The sequence below is a fragment of the Ovis aries genome, chromosome 3 (assembly GCF_016772045.2).
Source record: "Ovis aries strain OAR_USU_Benz2616 breed Rambouillet chromosome 3, ARS-UI_Ramb_v3.0, whole genome shotgun sequence".
Taxonomy (NCBI): Eukaryota; Metazoa; Chordata; class Mammalia; order Artiodactyla; family Bovidae; genus Ovis; species Ovis aries.
Window position 1 is genome coordinate 166,050,081 of NC_056056.1, and position 19,987 is coordinate 166,070,067.

Consider the following 19,987-nt stretch of genomic DNA (forward strand, 5'->3'; position numbering starts at 1 on the left):
GTTTTTCAGGCATGAGTTGTCTCTGGGCAGGTTACATGGCCATCTCATCCAGGACTCCACACTGATTCTTACTTTGGACTTTAGCCATCACTGGCTGCTCCCACCCCTGCCCTACCTATGGTGCAGAACTTCTGCCTCTCTCCTCTTTAATTTAGTTCAGTCGCTCAGTTGTGTCCAACTCTTTGCGATCCCAGGGACTGCAGCACGCCAGGTCTCCTTGTCCATCACCAACTCCTGGAGTTTACTCAAACTCAGGTCCATCGAGTTGGTGATGCCATCCAGCCATCTCATCCTCTCTCATACTTCTCCTCCCGCCTTCTATCTTTCCCAGCATCAGGGTCTTTTCAAATGAGTCTGTTCTTCACATCAGGTGACCAAAGTATTGGAATTTCAGCTTCAGCGTCAGTCCTTACAATGAATATTCAGGATTGATTTCCTTTAGAATGGACTGGTTGGATCTCCTCGCAGTCCAAGGGACTCTCAAGAATCTTCTCCAACACACAGTTCAAAAGCATCAATTCTTTGGCGCTCAGGTTTCCTTACGGTCCAACTCTCGCATCCATACATGACCACTGGAAAAACCATAGCTTTGACAAGATGGACCTTTGTTGGCAAAGTAATGTCTCTGATTTTTAATGTGCTATCTAGGTTGGTCATAACTTTTCTTCTAAGGAGCAAACGTCTTTTAATTTCATGGCCACAGTCACCATCTGCAGTGATTTTGGAGCTCCCCAGAAATAAAATCTGTCACTGTTTCCCTTATTTCCCCATCTCTTTGCCATGAAGTGATGGGACCAGATGCCATGATCTTCGTTTTCTGAATGGTGAGTTTTAAGCCAGCTTTTTCACTCTCCTCTTTCACTTTCATCAAGAAGCTCTTTGGTTCTTCTTCACTTTCTGCCATAAGGGTGGTGTCATCTACATATCTGAGTTTATTGATATTTCTCCCAGCAATCTTGATTCCAGCTTGTGCTTCATCCAGTCCAGCATTTCTCATGATGTACTCTTACTCCCTCCTCTTACCCTTTTCTTTTTGAAGGTGAAAGAGTGTTCTTTTCTTGCCTTCCACCCCCTTGAACTTCAAATGCTCTCCTACGACAAGACTTTCTCCTGATGACGCAACTCCATGAATTATAAATCTGTACCAGAACCTGTATGACCCAACAGAAGATAAATATTAACAAGGAAAGGGGAGAAATCACAGGCACGTCCTCTGAACAGAACTCTAGCTTTAGGCTTTTGAAGGAAGGGCATTGGTCAAATCCTCTCAGCCTTTTCAGATTTTGTGCACCCTTTTGTTCAAGGCTCTGCTCAAGCTCACTCCTCTACAAGCCTTCTCCAGTAGCCTGCTCCCAGTCCTGATCCTGATGCGAGTTCCTTGCTCTTGGTGGGAGGCAATGTAACAGTGGTTAAGGGCACAGACTGAGGCCTGTACTAACCTCAGTCTTACTCATTTATTTGACAAAGTGGGGCAGAGGGAGGCACCATCGGCGATGGGAGTGATCAGTATATTCAGTCTATAGCCTCCTTCTCTTTGAGACTCCCTCCAGATGAAAGAGTGAATCAAGGATAGTATTTGTGTTCTTTAAAGAAAAAGTTAAAAACACAGAATGAGGGTGGAAAGCGACTGCTCAGAGTCTGCCTGAATGTCCCTCCCTCCCTCTATGCCGTGGACAAGCTCTTTACACTTGAGCAGCCCGGGGAACACTCCCCAGTTGGGCTCCGTCTTCACAGGCAGTGTCATCATGGCTGTCCCTTGGGTCATCGTTTTAGAGCCCTTCTTCTATCTCTCTTGGAGCCAGTGGTTCTTGTCTCCTTAACTCCCTTCCCTGCTCCAGGGGCACAAGATAGATCAGGGCAGAACGAGTCCCAAGGGAGATGTGAGCACCCAAGGGCTGTCTTCGCTAGAGAAACAACTTGGAAGCTTCAGGATAAGCGTTTTACACCAGGATTTCTTAAGCTGAAGGCAGCAGATATGTGTTCAGGGATCTGAAATTTTCTGCCAGAAGTTATAAAAATCTGTTTTTTGACTTTTAAAAATATTGACATAGAGTTGATTAAAAATCTTGTGTTAGTTTCAGGTACACAACAATGTGATTCATTATATATATTCTTTTTCAGATTCTTTTCCATTGTAGATTATTACAAGGTAGGGAATATAGTTCCCTGTGCTACACAGTAGGTCTTTGTTATTTATTTTATATATAGTGGTGTGTATCTGTTGATGTTTTTTCATCTTTTGATGATAGTCTTTTTAAAAACCCACATAAGCATATTCTAGGTCACCTTATAAACAACAGTCACCAAAGAGCTAGAAGATTCTTCCTGGATTTCAGTGCCTATTGTGGAATCATTGCCTAATGAACAAAGAACCAAGGTGGATATAGTATCTAAATAATGCCTTTGAGCTAGGTGAAGGCCAAATATCCTCACAACATGATCTATGAAGAAGTTTCTCTGTTGCTTAAAAAATAATAGTAAACTTTGGAATAACACTGTGTACCAAGTGTAGTTCAAGTGCATTCTTAGGAACTCATGTAATCCTTGCAACAGCCCTGTAAGGGAGATCCTTTTATCATCATCTCCATTTTCCTTATGAGGTAATTGAGGCACAGAAAAGTTAAGTAACTTAACCAAAGTCCCACAGCCAAACAGGACTGGTACTTAGATTTGAACCCAGATAGAGTGGCTCTGAATCTGCTCTTCCTCACTGTGTAGCCTTCTAAGTAGACAGAAGCAGTTCACCCTCTCATCTGCTGCAAGTTGTAGAAAATAATTATGCTTCCACAAAAAACTGTGTGTTGTCTAGACTCTAATCTCCTCTGGAGGATGTGATTTTGGTTTTATGGAAGGTTTTACAGTCTACTAATTAGAGATAGCTGATAACAAAAATAATTATTGTCTATAGGTATGAAAATTCTCTCCTATCTTGTAGAGTTCAGTTGACTCCTCTGTCACCCCTGTTTGTGCATTCAATATTCCTAATTTATAAATGCCTTTATTATTCAGATTCTTTTTTGAACTTGTTAGAACACCTGCCAAGTTCCCTGGTTGACTAATGTGTGAAATAAAATCTTTAACATGTCTTCATTTTATATCTGTAGGAGAGCCATGATTTTACCCATTTTGAAAATTATTTTCTAACAAAGGTATTTCTCAGCTCTTAGCTTCTCGATGAGGCCTTCCATGACCTTCTGCTCACACACCCCAGGCTCCCACCCCTTAACCTGCTCTGGTTGCCTTCCCCTGTAACACTGTTTTTCCAAAATATTGTGTTTTAATAGTCATATGTTTGTTGTTTGTGGCCTGTCTTCTCCCATTAGAAGGTAAGATTCACGAAGACAGAGGTCTTCATCTCCTTTGTCTCGGATGTATCCCAAATACCCAGAAAGTGTCTTGGCATAAAATGGATACTCAAAAAAAATTGAAAAAGGTGGAGGGAGAATTGAGTCTCTCTCCTCTTTGTAGGGTATAATTGTGTAAACACATACTTACTCAAAATAACTTACATGGCCGTAACTTCTGTGTTGGTTGTCTCTCAACCAAGTATCATGTGCCATATGTAAGATTGTTAATTTGCATAGGGTGGGAGCGATCAGCTGGTTGTAAAGGACTATAAACCTTGAGGCACTTATATCCATTTTTCTTCTTAATATTGAAGGGAGACTATAATAAGATATTTAGTGAAGATGATTTGCCCACATGAGGACCTATTAATTTTTTGCCTCCTGCTCCTTCCAAAGGAGGGATGTGTGTTATTCAGATTTGACAAACTGTTTTAAGTGATCTAACTATCCTCCACCGTGGCAATATCTAGGCTATAAATTGCAAAGGAGAAGGAACAGCTGGGGGAACTAGCAGGTAGCTCTGTTCTCTGGAGAGGCCTGGAAGAGGCCTTATCCACTGCTGTGACCGTGGTCTTGGGTTAGTTCCAGTAGAAGTGCTGAGGAGAAACCATGTGTAGTGGGCGGCAGGGTCGAGATGCAGTCAGCGATGGCGCAGAGGGGACCTGATGCGGAGGGCGCCTCTTCCTGCGAGAGCAGCGATGCTTTCACAGTGGATCCTCCTAAACATAAAAGTGCAAAGCTTAATGTTCACATTAAGCACGGCATTATGAGCACTGTAAAATCTAAAGACTCTTTCAATTGATCAAAATGTAACCTTGAAAAAAGAGGAAAAATAAGAATAGAATCATGTGCTTTCCATGAAATTAAAAATAATTTAAAAACCATCAGTCAGTGATTTTGCAGCTATCAAATTATTTTATGAGATTTTTAAGATTTCTAAGGATCATGTATTCATATTAAATGTTAAATTTTATCGACTCTTGGAAAAAGAAAAGAATGGCATTACCATACCTGATAAAATTTTATCCATTCAAAATAAGGCCTGGGGGGCTGGGATGCGAGGAAGTGTACCATTTTCTACTCAGCTGAAAGTTTGATTTGGGAAATTTTTTTTAAAGAAAATTATAGCATTTCTTTCATGTATTCTACATATTTTAAGTGGAGAGTTGTGGGAAGTCAGCTAAATGAGGCTAGGCTAATGAAACATATTAAGTTAAAGCAGACCCCTGCTTGTATAATAATTTATCAAACATAAATCTCAAGTGTCAGTGCTTTCTTGAACTTTTTATTTAGTAAGAGCCACAGGATGCTGCCTGAATCACACACATTCTTCATAATGGCAGCCAGATACACTGGACTTGACTGTACCTTCATGTTAAGACATAGGACTTTATTAAGGATTCTAGGCATCAAGGAATTAATTTTTAAAAAAAACACTAAAAATAATTTTTTTGGTGAGAGATATATTAATTTTGATGAATTTGCTACTGTGTATTGGTGGTTGGGAGAGTGTGTTCCCCAGGCATGTGTTAGACTCTTTCCTTTGCCAGTGTCCTTGAGGGGGCAAAGTTTGTAGCTCACAAAGGTGTGAAGCATGACTGTGCGTGAAAACAGTTGTGCAAATGATGACACTGAATCATAGTTACTAAAGCTGGAACTAAAATCGAGGAAACGCGGAGTATCTTAGTGGTGGGAACCACGGTGGTGAGATCAGTTACTGACCCGCCCACCCCAAGCCCTCCCGTGTTCCCACTGCCCCGCACACACTCAGCCGCGTCCATCACCAGAGAGGGTGGCAAGGGTGGAGGCCAGAGTGGCCGTGGGGGGCCCACTGCCTCCCAGCATGACCTCTGCCAAGTGTAGACGTGGGTGACAGATGTTTGTAGGTGTGATAAGCTCGTGGGGAAATATTTCTGAGGCTCATCTCTGAGTCATGTGTGGCTGGATTTCTCACGGTAAAGATTTGTGTGACTGCACACCCACTGAAGCTGGCGGGTGCATCGGCGTGGAGGAGCGGCGGAAGGGCTGGGGAAGGAGAATGGGCTGTCAGAGGCGGGTTTGTCATGCTTTAGGCAGGAGTGGCTGGACGGTTTAGTCACCTCCAGTGTAGCCGGGTCACTCACATCAACCCTCCTAGGAACCCTCCCACCCTCAGCGGTGCCGGGGGAGGAAGGGGGCATTCCTCAGCCCACCCAGCCTCACCAAAGCTCTGAGTGTGTGTGCAGGGCAGCCCTCTGATTCCTGGTGCTCAGCTTGTGGCTCCCCTTGGCCCAGCTCATCAATCCTGGAAATCTGGCAGGGCCTTGATGAGGGTGTCCTTGTTCTTACCCTTTGCTCCTCTGCCTTTTCACTTTCCTCTCTTATATCTCCCTTTTCTTTCCCTCTTTCCTCCTTTTACCTTTGCTGAAGGCCTTGCCATCGCACCCATGATCATTTATGTGGCCCACTTGTAACCCTCAGAGTAAAGACAGGATTGGCCAGTCCCCTGCATAACATGCTTTTTCATGCCTAGACACACCTCATGATTATGAATGTAAGTTTACAGTGTAAAGATATCATACCCCAGCGAAGAGAGTGTTTTTAGACTAAGACATTGTAATAGTCAGCTCTCGCTGCTATGATACTGCATAACAGACAGCCTGAGAATCACTGGTATACAGAAACATTCATTTTTCCCGTTGGTTGATCTCAGGGACACTGCTTCAGACTGTGATTTGTGGGACTTGTCTCCAGGCTTTGGGTTGAGCTCAGATTGGCTCCACATGTCTCATTTTTGCGCCATAGCTTCACAGTAGTAACAGGAACACAAGAGGAAAAGTGCAAACATAGGAAGCCTCTTAGACCTCAGCTGAGAAAGGGCACATTGCCATTTCTGCTCATCGTTCCATTGGCCAAATCAAATAACGTGGCCATCCCCAAATATCAGTGGGATGGGGGAAAAGTACTCTACCCATTCTGGGCGCTGCTGCACGGCCACTTGAAAGGGAGGAGGAGTGAAAGATTGAGAACATTTATCCTGTCCGGTCCTCATCGTTTATGCCTGGGGCACATGGCTCCAATACACAGGGCTGGAATGCCATGGAAAGGGATTCCAGGAAGCACAAGAAGCTCTGAAGAGTCCTGGTTGGTAGAAGCACTAAGCGTGAAACTCATGGAGATGTTTACATTGTCCTCCTGTTCCGTCTAGAACGTTATGGCTCATATCAGAGATGGGGAAGGTGCGAGTGGCTAGAGCCACCGACCCAGGAATCCCTTCCATACAGACCTCCAAACCCACTGGCAGCCTTCTACCCTTAGGAGCAGGTTCCTCCGAGCAGCCACTTTAAAATTTTAGAGATATTTGAAAGCTTACTGTCTGAAGGGTTTGGGTGAGAAAACACTGAAGAATTTGAGACAACTGTTAGCGATTCTTAGTACCAATGATGGGGAGAAAGTTGTGGTCCGTCCTCAAATAATCAGAAGCTCATATTCGGAGTTGGAGCTGGCGGGCTGCTGCGTCTGTTTACGAGACTCATGAGATACAAAGGCTGTTTTGATCCAACAAGGAGGTGATTTATTGTCTTACGGACTGAGAGGCCATCGTGGTGAAGACTGATTTGTGAAAAGAATATCTCCTCTAAAGAGCCGTAAATAAAAGTGCCCTGTGGGTATTTGAAGAACATTGCTATTCTGTTTCTCTTTAACCGAGAAACCCATGTTGCTCAGAGAAACAGTAAAATGTGTTCTTTTGGCTGAACATGTGAAAGGAAATAAGGAAATAAACACTTATTGGAAAGCTAGATATTTTTCACATGGATCCCCGTGTGGAAAGGGAGAAAAATGATTCATCAGTCTGAAAGCTGCCCCTTTAAGAGAAATGCAGGAGAGGAGGTGTGGAGTTGACAAAAATATTGGTACAGATAAGTCTCCGTAAGGCTGTTACTCTGGCTCCTGGGTCTCCCAGAGTCATGTGTTTCTCACCGCTTGCCTGTTCCCGTCACCCTGGCTGCCTCCTGGGGCTTCGGTGTTTCCTCTTTGCCTTACGGCATAATCCCTACTTCTCTCTGGCTTTGTCCCCACCTCACAACTGGCCTTCGAAGCTTCTGTCTGTGCCAGAAGCCTGTTTTCCACCCTCTGGTCATCCTGGGCTTCCTCATTCCAGCATCTTTTCCAGATCCAAACCCAGGGCACTTCACGTGTCCAGTCATGAGGGTTGAGCTATGATGAAGCTCTCGAGACCAGCCCAACCGCCTCTCCTTTCCTAATGTGCAATTGTTGATGAGACAAATGGGCATTGTTGTTGTTATTTTTACAGTCAGTACCCATTTCCATGAAAGTCTTCAAATGTCTGAAGTTGGGAACGGCCTGGGAGAGTGGGGAAAAATTTCCTTGAGAAAGTCCCATATGAACTGGGTAGTGTTGGATGAGTAGGATTTCACCAAGCTCCAGAGCTGAGGAACAGCATTTTAGTCAGAAGAAACAGCATTTACAAAGTCCTCTACAGAGTCAAGGGGGAAAAATAACATTTTATAGGCTTCCTTCTCATAGTGAAGAACAGAATGCATTTCCCATCTCTGTGTTTGTGACAGGGGTGGGCTTTTTTTTGGGGGGGCGGGCTGTGCGGGATCTTATTTACCACGTGGGATCTTTAGTTGCGGCATGCGAACTCTTAGCTGTGCAGGTGAGATCTAGTTCCCTGACCAGGGATCGAACCCAGGCCTCCTGCACTGGGAGCACAGAATCTAAGACCACCAGGAAGTCCCACAAAAGGTGTTTCTATCTGCAGCGTGACAAGTGCCTAAGAAAGAGACCAGCTCTCTAAGTGGCAGTAACTGATCCCTCAGGTCTTTAAGCATATATCAGTAGGGCATTGGGCTGGGTTATCAGAGCACTGGGAATACAGAAAGTAACCTAACAAAGTCCCTTCTTCCAGAAGCTCCCCTCACCCAGTCACACCTATTGGCATACCCCCAGCCCTTACGTCAGAGAAGGCAATGGCACCCCCACTCCAGTACTCTTGCGTGGAAAATCTCATGGATGGAGGAGCCTGGTAGGCTGCAGTCCATGGGGTCGTGAAGAGTCGGACACGACTGAGCGACTTCACTTTCACTTTCCACTTTCATGCATTGGAGAAGGAAATGGCAACCCACTCCAGTGTTCTTGCCTGGAGAATCCCAGGGACGGGGGAGCCTGGTGGGCTGCAGTCTATGGGGTCGCACAGAGTCGGACACGACTGAAGTGACTTAGCAGCAGCAGCAGCAGCAGCCCCTATGTAACTGCACTTAGCGGCTCCAGTGTTTCATCCAGGTAACAGCCTAGAGGCTGACCAGCGAGGGAGCTGATAGGACGAATGGGAACAGACACCATGTGCATTGTATGGGCAAGAGTTTGTATGAGGACTGATTCTAGGAAGGGGCAGTCCGTTAATCATTTTTTTCATATCATCCCCAGTGTAACCCTGTCACCTGTGGGGATGTGTGTGGCGAATACCAGGGTCACAGGGCTTCCCTGTATTTCTGAATCGTGGCTGTTTTGCAGACATGCAGCCGGATATGATCCAGAGTGGCCGGTTGGGATGGAAATGAAAGTCACTTGAGGTTTGCTGGGGTAGGGGTGGTGCTGAGGTATCCACCCGAGTGCCCCCACCCCCCCGGCCCTGGCAGCTGCACTGACGCAGCCCTCCCTCCCCAGGTATGGAGAGTGCAATCACGCTGTGGCAGTTCCTGTTGCAGTTACTGCTGGACCAGAAACACGAGCACCTGATCTGCTGGACTTCCAATGATGGTGAATTCAAGCTCCTCAAAGCAGAAGAAGTGGCCAAGCTGTGGGGACTCCGGAAAAACAAAACAAACATGAACTACGACAAGCTGAGCAGAGCCCTGCGATACTATTATGACAAGGTAAGCCTTGGCCGTTTCGGGAGGCTGTCATGGGGAGGGCGCCACCCTCACGGTCCACTGAGGACAGCGGAAAACCGTGTACAGTGTGTGCGTGCGCACGTGCATGCTCAGTCATATCTGACTCTTTGCGACCCAGTGCAGTAGTAGCCCACCAGGCTCCTCTGTCCATGGGATTTTCCGGGCAGGAATACTGGAGTGGGTTGCCATTTCCTTCTCCAGGGAGCATACCACGAAGGGCATCAAACAGGGGCTGCTGATGCAAGTTTGGTTGCTGTTTAAGAAAGGCTGTGCCGTAGGGACGTTTTTTCTGGCAGCCCTTTAGGTGATGGTGTTTTCGTTGTTTCGTTTCACAAGTTGTCTCCAACTCTTTCTCGACCCCATGGAACGTAGCCTGCCGGACTCCTTTGTCCATGGGATTTCCCAGGCAAAAATACTGGAGTGGGTTGTCATTTCCTTCTCCAAGGGATCTTTCCGACCCAGGGATTGAACCTGCATCTCCTGCATTGGCAGGTAACTTCTTTATCAGTTAGCCACCAGGGAGATCCACTCTTTAGGTGGTACCGTGGGTCAAATTTTGTTGCCTCTGCATTTTCTTCTGCGGTTGCTGCAAAAATTTGCTCACAACAGAAATTAGATGCAGGGAGGTTCTGGGGCCTCCGTCACAGGTAGAGTGACAGAATGAACGTGACAGTCGAGAAAGTCTGCTTATCCAGTCTGGTTTGTGATTCACTCAAACAGGCTTTTCCAGGGTGGGGAGGGGATGGTACCTGGGGCAAGCTAAATAACATTTGGGTGCCTGTTGTCCTCATTTATAAAATGGGGCTCAAATAATGTGGGCTCAGGACTGCTGTGTAGAACTAAGCAAGCCAGCACACATGGAACACTTAGAGCAATGCTTGGTACTCGGGGATCACGACTTCGTGGGAAACCTCCCTAATTAAAAGCAAGACCGTTCTCATGTTTAAGTCCCGGAAATAAGTCAGAGTCCTTTATTAATGATAACACAGCATAGTTTCCAAAGTCTGGACAGTCGGAATGAGCTGTAATGCGTTTCTGGAAAAGCAATTGATGTGCCTGCTGGGGCAAAATTATTGCTCTTGAGGGGTAATCATTTCTGGCCTGTAATTGTTGACCATTTCTGTGTGGAGCTATTGTTGCTGAATATTTGGCCTCATAGACATAAAGATTTGGAGTCCTAATAAGGGTAAGCTTTTGTTCCGGTTTTACTATTCATGTTGAAAGGTGAATTAAAAACTGATTTAAATATTAGTTCCTGAACTATCTTTAGTGCCTTCCTCCTGCCAACCTCTTTGGAATTCAAGACAGAAGGATTACACATTTCAGGAAGTGGCGGCATCGTTAATTATAAAGTGTTCCTTTATATGATCGTAATTGCATATGATTATGTCATTGAAATGTTAAAGGTGCTTCCCTTTAATGTAGCAATTAATTAATGCCGGCTTAATGCAGAGTCCTACCAAGATGTAAAAAGCACTTCTCACAAATTGCGCTGTCTGAAAGCCTCACAGATGGTTTATTGTTTTGCCTTTTTTCCCAGGTTCTAAGTCACACAATGAGAATTGGGGCCCTCTGAAGGAAAACTGTCATCTTGTTGGCTGGCAGAATGCCTAAGAGGATGACTTTGAGCCTGACCAAAAAAAAAAAAAAGTAATTTTATAGTTTTAAATCAAGGTGTCACAGAAAAGGGGTTCGGTGTCTGTGACTCGGTTTCCCCTTTTTTCACATGGCCCAGGCATTGGGACGGAGGACTGTGGGATTTCAGCCCAGAGAGAGATCAGAGGCTTAAGGTGACTTCCCCAAGAGACAGGCCAAGTCATGCAGTACAGTCTACATCTGATCTCCCTTGGGCAGATTTTTAAATCTCTGGGGAAAGCAATTCCAGATTCTGCAGTCACCCTGCATGTTTTGTATAGCCTGGTCTCCACACCCCATGAGACTGTCCTGCGGGTGTCTCTTCCGTTGCAGGTAAGGACGTGGGCCTTTGATGGGAAACCTTGCCCACAGTCCTGCAGCCAGAGAGCGGTAGAGCCAGGGTGCCCACGTTCCGGACCGGAAGGCACACACCCTGCCTTCTGAGCCATTTGTTTCCTGTGCCTTTGAGCACCTGATTTCCAGGCAGGCAGTCAGACAGCACAAAGGGTATCACAGCCTTCGACGTTTTTGTTTTTTGTCAAGCACGCCGGGTCTGAGTGGCCAGTGTGGCCTGCTCACCCCCAGTGTCCCTTTCCTCTGCTGCTGGGCTGAGCTAAGGTCTGGCCACGTGACCTTCGTGCTGCCAGCTAGCGCTGCCAGTGAGGGCCAGCGTGGCTCTTGCCCAGGTGTCATGCGGGCTCAGCCACCAGGAGAAGATGCCCTTCCTCCTTCCTTGGGAACACCTACACCAAACGCTTGTGTGTGCACTCGGCCGTTTGAGTCTTTCTCTTGAGACCTGCGATGGTCATTAGACACTGAATACAGGGTTGTTGGTTTTTTCATATAATTTTTTAAAAATGTTAAGTTATTTATTTGTTTTGGCCATGGTGGGTCTTCATCGGGGCATGTAAGCTCCTCTCGTTGCGGTGCGTGGGTTTGGTAGTCGCACCAAGCAGGCTTAGTTGCCCTGAGGCATGTGGACTCTTAGTTCCCCGACCAGTGATTGAACCCATGACCCCGGCATTGGAAGGTGGATTCTTAATCACTGGACTTCGAGGGGAGTCCTGACAGCAGACACTTAATATAGTTTTAAGTGAAAAGAGAAGGAGGGACAACATGGGGAGGAGATGAAGAAGGGATGGGTGCCCTGAGGGAGTGAGGGGAGAGAAAGAACAGAAAGGGGGAAGAACGTGGGAGAAGAGATGAACAAAGGGTGAGAAGCTGTATTTCACATTTTGTGCTGGACACTTTTCAGTTTTGTCAGTGTGACTCTAGGACTCTGTGTGTTTGAATGGTATGAAATTGCCAATATCTGACTATTTTTGATCCACAAAAATGGCACTCTTACATGATCTGGTCTCTCACCTGAGAGGTAGGTTCGAGGAAGGTCTTTGTGGATGCGGAGTCCCTGACCACATGGGCGCCCTTGCTGTGCCCCGTCCTGCGCTGCATGTGCTTCTCACGTCGCACAGCCCTCCTGTGACCCTGTCTGCCTTTCATGCCTCCCTCAGTCCCCTTCTTCCTTCCCCTCCCCTCTCCCTCCCTCCCCCCTGACACTTGCCCAGAACCTGCTCTGCACGTGGCATACATTAGGTGGCTCCCCACCTTGTCAGCTGCTTCTTTGTTCCTATTGTTTTTCTTCTTCGCCAGCTAGCATCTCTTCCCTGTTGAAACTGTACGTCCCTTGATTTGTCCTAATAGGCAAGTTTTCCTGCCAGAGTAAGCAGGCATGAGGACATTATTGTTTTTATATGCTACATGTTACATTTTTAACCCATTCTAATAATATTTAGAAATGGGCAGAGGGAAAAAGTGGAAAATGTATGCAAAACTTTGCAAAAGACGTCAGAGAACAATGTTTAGGCTAATGGGACCAGGTTGGGGCTGAGGCTCTTTAATCCTTGTTCCTCAGGAGGATGCCCGCAAGTCCCCCACCCACACACCCTCACCCCTCCACCCTGGGCAGATTATCACAGTGAGAACTACAATAATAGCATTAACTCTGGGCTACAGGGTTTGGATTTAAATCCAGCTCCATGACTAAGTGCTTTGCCTAATTTCTCTTGGCCTCAACATTCTTTTCTGTAAAACGGGTGTAAGAGTAGAGACTATGTCATAGGATTGTGGTAGGGATTAGCTAAGTTAACACATGGTTAGGGCTGAGCCTCTTGATGAAGGTGAAAGAGGACAGTGAAAAAGCTGGCTTAAAGCTCAACATTCAGAAAATGAAGGTCATGGTATCTGGTCCCATCACTTCCTGGCAAATAGATGAGGAAACAATGGAAAAAGTAACAGACTTTATTATTTTGGGCTCCAAAATCACTCCAGATGGTGACTGCAGCCATGAAATTAAAAGCTGCTTGCTCCTTGGAAGAAAAGCCATGATAAACCTAGACAGTATATTAAAAAGCAGAGACATTACTTTGCCGACAAAGGTCCATCTAGTCAAAGCTATGGTTTTTCCAATAGACGTGTATGGATGTGAGAATTGGACCATAAAAAAGGCTGAGCACTGAAGAATTGATTCCTATGAACTGTGGTGTTGGAGAAGACTCTTGAGAGTCCCTTGGACTGCAAGAACATCAAACCAGTCAATCCTAAAGGAAATCAGTCCTGAATATTCATTAAAAGGACTGATGGCTGAAGCTGAAGCTGTAATACTTTGGCCACCTGATGCAAAGAGCTGGCTCATTAGAAAAGACCCTGATGTTGGGTAAGATTGAAGGCAGGAGAAGGGGATGACAGAGGATGAGATGGTTGGGTGGCATCACTGACTGGATGGACAGGAGTTTGAGCAAGCTCCAGGAGTTGGTGAAGGACAGGGAAGTCTGCCATGCTGTAGTTCATGGGGTTGCAAAGAGCTGGACATGACTGAGTGAATGAGTGACGACAGGGCTAAGAACAGTACCCAAGCATGTTCAGTGCTGCCAAGCATTAAGCCACAATAATAATGCAGAGGCTAGTTCCCTGAGCACTTATTTGAAAAATTCAGGCAGGTGCCAAGACGAAAGTTAGGACTTTTGTGCCAGCGTCCTGCACCAGCACACACCAGGGTAGGGTGGGCGGATCGCGCATGTCCTGGTGTTACAGCTCTTCTTACTCATGCTAAGAAATGCTTTGTGCTGTTGTTGTTTTTTTAATGTTTATTTATTTATTTTTGGCTCTGTTGGGTCTTAGCTGTGACACGTGGATCTTTGTTGCTGCGTGTGCTCTCTAGTTGTGGTGTGCAGACTTAGTTGCCCCTCAGCATGTGGCATCTTAGTTCCCCGATGAGGGATTGAGCCTGTGTCCCCTGCATTGAAAGGTAGATTCTTAACCACTTGGACCACCAGGGAAGTCCCTGTGGTGCTTTTTAATATCTGTTTTGGCTGATTTGACAATTAAGCTTTCAAAGATGCTTTCATATTTAAATGACACTTCCCGCCCCTCCTAATCAGACACTTCCCCGTGCTCCCCCTGGTGGGGCGAGCCTCCCCCTCCTCGTGCTCCCTTTGTGGTCACTGCCATCCTGGTAGAGTCCTACTGTGTCTCCATCCCTGTGTCTCGGATCCCTGATGGGGAAGTGGGCACCAAAAAGCACCTTCCTCCCTGGATTGTGTGAGGCGTGCGTGTGACCATGTGCTCAGGTGCTCAGCACCTCGTTTGTGTTCAGTTGCTCCATTGTGTCTGACTCTTTCCCACCCCATGGACTGCAGCACACTGGGCTTCCCTGTCCTTAACTATCTCCTGGAGCTTGCTCAAACCCATGTCCATTGAGTCAGTGATGCCAACCATCTCATCCTCTGTCGTCCCCTTCTCCTGTCCTCAATCTTTCCCAGCATCAGGGTCTTTTCCAATGAGTCAGTTGTTCACATCAGGTGGCCGAAATACTGGTGTTTCTGCATCAGTCCTTCCAATGAGGCTTCTTTTAGGATTGGCTGGTGTGATCAACACTTGGTAAGGACACACGATAAAAATGCCCATCATTTCTATTATCTGTGTTTTAAGACTTACTGCCCGGCGGTGCAAGTGTTTGTTTCTGTGACCACTCACAGAGCTATCTACACCACAGGCTCCTGGCTTACTCACTTTCGTCACTCTGGTGCTCTGCACAGAGTCTGGCACATACCCGGGGCTTAGTAAGTATTGGAAGCAAATGAATGAGCAAACGGGTAACATAGTGAAGTGGCCTCCACCCAGATTCAGATCACTTCTATCATGAAAGCTGACGCTAAATACATGTCAGAAAAAAGTTACTGCCTTTCGGTTATTGTATTAATTCTCTAGGGCTACTGTAACAATTTGCCACTAAGTGAGGGGCTTAAAACTGCAGATATTTGTTCTTCAATTCTGGGGGCTAGAAGCTGAAGTCAGGGTGTCAGCAGGACCAGATTCCTTCTGAGACTTGGGGTGGAATCCGTCCTCACCTCTTCCCACCTTCTGGTGGTGGTCATCTGTCCTTGGCATCCCTTGACTTCTAGCTCCAGTCTCTGCCTCTGTCATCCCATGGCATTGCTCCCTGTGTCCAAATTTACCTCTTTAAAGGACACTAGGTGTATTGAATTAGAGTCCACCCTCAATACCGCATCTTAACTTGCTCACCTCTGTGAAGTCACATCCACAGGCCCTGTGACTAAGCCTTCCCCTACCGTTATGGAAGTACACTTCAACCCATATGATGTATATGATTTCTGACACTCCTGGGCTTGCATTTAGATTTTCACAATTACGCACCAAAGGAGAGCTTTGGAGATTGTGGTTTGATTCATCGAATCCTAAAGGATCATTGTTCCTGTGACATGTACAGTAGCTCGATTCAACTGCAGGTGTGAAACTAGACTCTGAACAGAACGTCACAATGTGTTCACCGTGGACCAGGCACTATGCTGGGTCCCCAGGGTGGAACGAAGGCCATGAAGATGAGCCCCACCTTAGAGGGTTTCAGAGTCTACGGAAATCAGGGGTTCCATGCCCTGAAAGAGCAGAGGACTTTAATACAAAACACAGATTAGAAGAAAAACCTACTGATCCCAATGGCCCCAATCCTGGATTTGTAAAAAACACAGTATCTACAAAGTGTAGTAAAAGAAGGTATGCCTATGTAATTAGAACCACCCAGAAGCTGTTCAAGAGGTGACTCAGTGCTCTGAATCCCAGGTTGGAAACACGCAGGTCATGAGAGGACACCTGTGTCTGAGCCCATGAAGGGCAGACACCAGGGTGGACGGAGACCTACACGGATGTTCAGTTCATGCCTGGGCATTTCACTATCATCTCCTACCAAACAACATGTTTTTCTGTCTTGCTGGGAGCCTCAGAGGTGGGCTGGTTCATTGCATCAGTAGTTCTGATGGCTTACATTTTGGGGGTAGGGTTTTTTCTCTTCTTAGGTTTAAACTGAGTCTTCCACAAGGTACTCCTACAGCCTGATGAAGACATAAGGATCTGTCACAGAGGTTTTATTTATTAAATGGTTTAGCAACTCTAAATAACATTAGGCAGCAGCTGCTGCTGCTAAGTCGCTCCAGTCATGTCCGACTCTGTGAGACCCCATAGACAGAAGCCCACTAGGCTCTGCCATCCCTGGGATTCTCCAGGCAGGAACATCAGGCAGACTTGGTTTTAAAATCTCTCGTCCTGGGGTGGGAAAGAGAAGTGTCCATACCCAGAACACACCTGTCTCTGGCCCTGATTACTGCTGGCACCCATGGGCCTAAGTGTGAGGGGCATGGGCAACCCCCGGGATTCACAGCATTTACTCACCTCATGGACAGCTTCTAGGTGGTTTCTAATTATACAGGCATACCTCATTTTATTACACTTTGCAGAAACTGCACTTCTTTATGAATTGAAAGTTTGTGGCAACCCACAACTTGAATGAGTCTAGTAATTCTCACGGTATTTCAGACATTTTAATTAGTTTTACGTTTGTCATCAGTGATCTTTGATGTTACTGTTTCGAGAAGATTGACTTGCTCAGATGATGATTAGCCTGTGTTTTATTTTATTTTATTTTTTTTTGATTAGCATGTGTTTTAATCAATAAAATATTTTAAAGGTATATATGTTGTTTTTTCAGATATAATGCTATTGCACATTTAACAGATCACAGTATACTATAAATACAGCTTTTATATGGACTGTGAAACCAAAAAAATTGTGTCTCACTTTGTTGCGATAGTTGTTTTAGGGTGATGGTCACTTTATTGACAGTGATCTGGGAAACCAAACCTGTGGTATCTCTGAGATATGCCTGTACATCCTTCTCAAGTTGGCATGGCCGCTTTCTCTCACCTCTGCCTTTTCTTCTATGGTTAGACCATTCCTTTGAAAACATACCCCCTGCCCTTGAGTGGCTTAGCAGCTGCTCAGGGAGACAAACACGAAAACCAGTTATGATAGCAAAGCGCTGGCTTGGTCATGATTCTAGCACCTACCTTGCAGTAAAGTGTTAGTCATGTCCAACTCTTAGAGACCCTGTGCACTGTAGCCCACAAGCTCCTCTGTCCTTGGAATTCTCCAGGTAAGAATACTGGAAAGGGTTGCCATGCCCTTCCCCAGGGGATCTTCCCAACCCAGGGATTGAACCCAGGTCTCCTGCATTGTAGGTGGATTCTTTACCGTCTGAGCCATCAGGGAAGCCTGTAAAGTCAGAGACAAAGCTGCCAGAGGTCCAGACATCTGACCCAGGTCTTGAGTAAGAACACATTTATCAGGCTGACAAAAGTAGCGAAGGGATATACTGAAGAAGGGACCAGCACGTGCAAAGACCGGGAGGTGTGGAAGAGTCTTGAGTGTTTATTTAGGGAATGAAGGAGGGATGAGATGGCAAGAGTGAGCGGGGGATGAACTTGATGGCGAGGGCAGTGAAGACCCAGTACAGGGCTGTCTGCGAGAGAGTGCCGTGGTCAGGTTTGCATTTTAGAAATAAACATCTGTGATTCCTCTTGACTCTTCGTGACATCAGTGGTGTCTCCGTCTGACCCCATAGCCCCAATCTTTGTGGCCAACTGGTACCAGTCAATTGCTGTCTACTGGCTGAGCTGGCAGCGTCACACCTTCCGCATCAGATCTGCACACCCCCTCTAGAACTGACCGAGAGCGAGGGGGAGAGAAGGGACAGGGTGGCGTCTGCCTCTTGTGTGCACCCGCCAACTGGCTTCTGCTTGAGGAAGCCCAAGCCATGACTCCCTGTGTAGCTGCAGAAGGAGATCTGGAAGCTTACACGATCTTTTATCCTTTTCTGTCCAACAGAGCTTTTTGTCCTTGTTGTTGTTGGCAGTGAACACTCATCCCAGGGGGAGGCTGAGAGCTCTGCCAGCTCCCTTCTCATCAGGAGATTGAAATAGTGATATGATGAAGACTCCTCCTGTCTCCACAGCAACCTCCCGGCTTAGCCTCACGATGTCCTGAACAGTCTTAACTTAATTGGAAGGGTTTTTAGTAGAGAACAGTCAAGACAGAGTCACTGGCAACATATTCCTGGAAGCAGAATGCATCACCTTCTTAACTTAATTGGATAATTCATTTTAAATTGGGTGTGCAATCCCGACAGGAAAATGTTTGCATTAATAATATATATCTGAACCCAAATGCCTGCACCAAGAAGCCTGGCCCGGGTGGAATTCTTTAATTCCTCCAAATAAATTTTGTGAATATTATGTGATGTATTGTCTGTCAGAGTGGAGAAAGAACAAAAGTCCGGCAAGCATTTGTGTCTTGGTACTTTCTAGAACACCTTCGTGGGTTGTGAAATTTCACAGAAGACCCATCTATCTTGGACTCTGTTCAGGGGTCTTTTGTGTTTTGGACGGTTCTGTGTGCTCAGCCCTGGGTCTGAGTATTGAGGGCTGGGCGTGTTTCGTTGTATGCCTTTTTTTTCTTTCATGTCCCGTCAGCCACTTGGATGGTTAAAAGTACAACAGATGGCAACTGGGTTTTGCCTGGGGGCCTCGGGGATGACCAGGGCCTCTCTGCAAGCTTTTGGGCCGGGATGCTGCCCGGAAACCTGTGAGGTAGCTGATGGCCTCGTGGAGGGCTTCCAGCCTGGGCCCCATTGCCCCATGAGGGAGCAGTTGGCTTGAGGGAGCCAACCTGCTGGGGGGACCCTGAGGGTTGATTAGGGGTGCCGCCTGTCTTGTACAAACTTCCAAGCCAGCTTTCCCTTTGGCACTCAGTGTTCCCTCAAATAGTGCCGTTGCTAAGAAACACCTAGAGTCCTGGGAGTCATTTCAACACTGTGCTGACGAGGCTGCAGTGCTTGGCAGCCTGGCCAAATCCACTGATGTCAGGCCATTGCCCAAGCCCACACCAGCTTGCCGGCATGAGCCTTCCTGATTCTGGGCTTCTCGTGGCAGGAAAATTGGGTGGTTGTGGAGATAAACTGACAAAACCCCTAGTGCTCGCATCACACCGCCCACCACCCACCCACTGGGCCCAGCTGCTCCCCTGAGCCGCCTCCTTCCCATCTCCTTTGGGCTCCAGCGACAGTTTATCTTGGTTCCTACCACACATTTGTGACTGTAACAGGGAAAGCTCACATGTACGGAGCCTCTGTGTTGAGCTAGGCTCATCTCCCTGCATGTGAAATGCCCATCGGCTCTGTCGGCAGTGGACCCATTTTAGAGATGGGGATACTGAATCTCAGTGAGGTTAATAACAGATTCAAGAAGAAACGACTGGTGAGCAGCAGAGCTTTCTACCTAGGAGTCTCAACCCCAAGGCCCATGCTCAGGACTATAAAGCTGGAGGGTCACCCAGCTGCAGGGCCAAAAACTCAAGCTTGAATCCAGTATTCCTAATATTGTTGATGATCGCCCCAGGGCAGGGAGAGGGGCATCACCTCCAGTGTTTGTTGTTTGAAATGACAGTGGAAGAACTGCTGGCAGTGTCCTCAGAGCCTGCTGAAAACATGAGGTGGTGGTTCTGGACACCCCAAACACCCTGCCCTTCCTGTGTGTCCAGATGATGCCAGATCGGGGACTTCCCTGGTGGTCCAGACTCCGCACTTCCAATGCAGGGGGTGTGGATTCGATCCCCAGTCAGGGAACTAAGATCCCACATGCCACCTGGCACAAACACTAAAAAAAAACAACTTACCTATTAAATAAAAAAGGCCAGATCAGAGCA

The 19,987-nt window shown here is 46.6% G+C and overlaps 1 protein-coding gene across 3 annotated transcripts in view; it reads left to right on the forward strand.

The window, feature by feature from the left end:
* Window positions 1–19,987, forward strand: part of ELK3 (ETS transcription factor ELK3) — a 70,887-nt gene that overhangs the window by 18,433 nt on the left and 32,467 nt on the right. For all 3 annotated transcript variants that reach the window (XM_012174834.5, XM_027967632.3, XM_060413074.1), the window contains one exon: window positions 9,018–9,226. In XM_012174834.5, coding sequence (XP_012030224.2) covers window positions 9,018–9,226 — 209 coding nt within the window. The remainder of the gene's footprint in view (window positions 1–9,017; window positions 9,227–19,987) is intronic.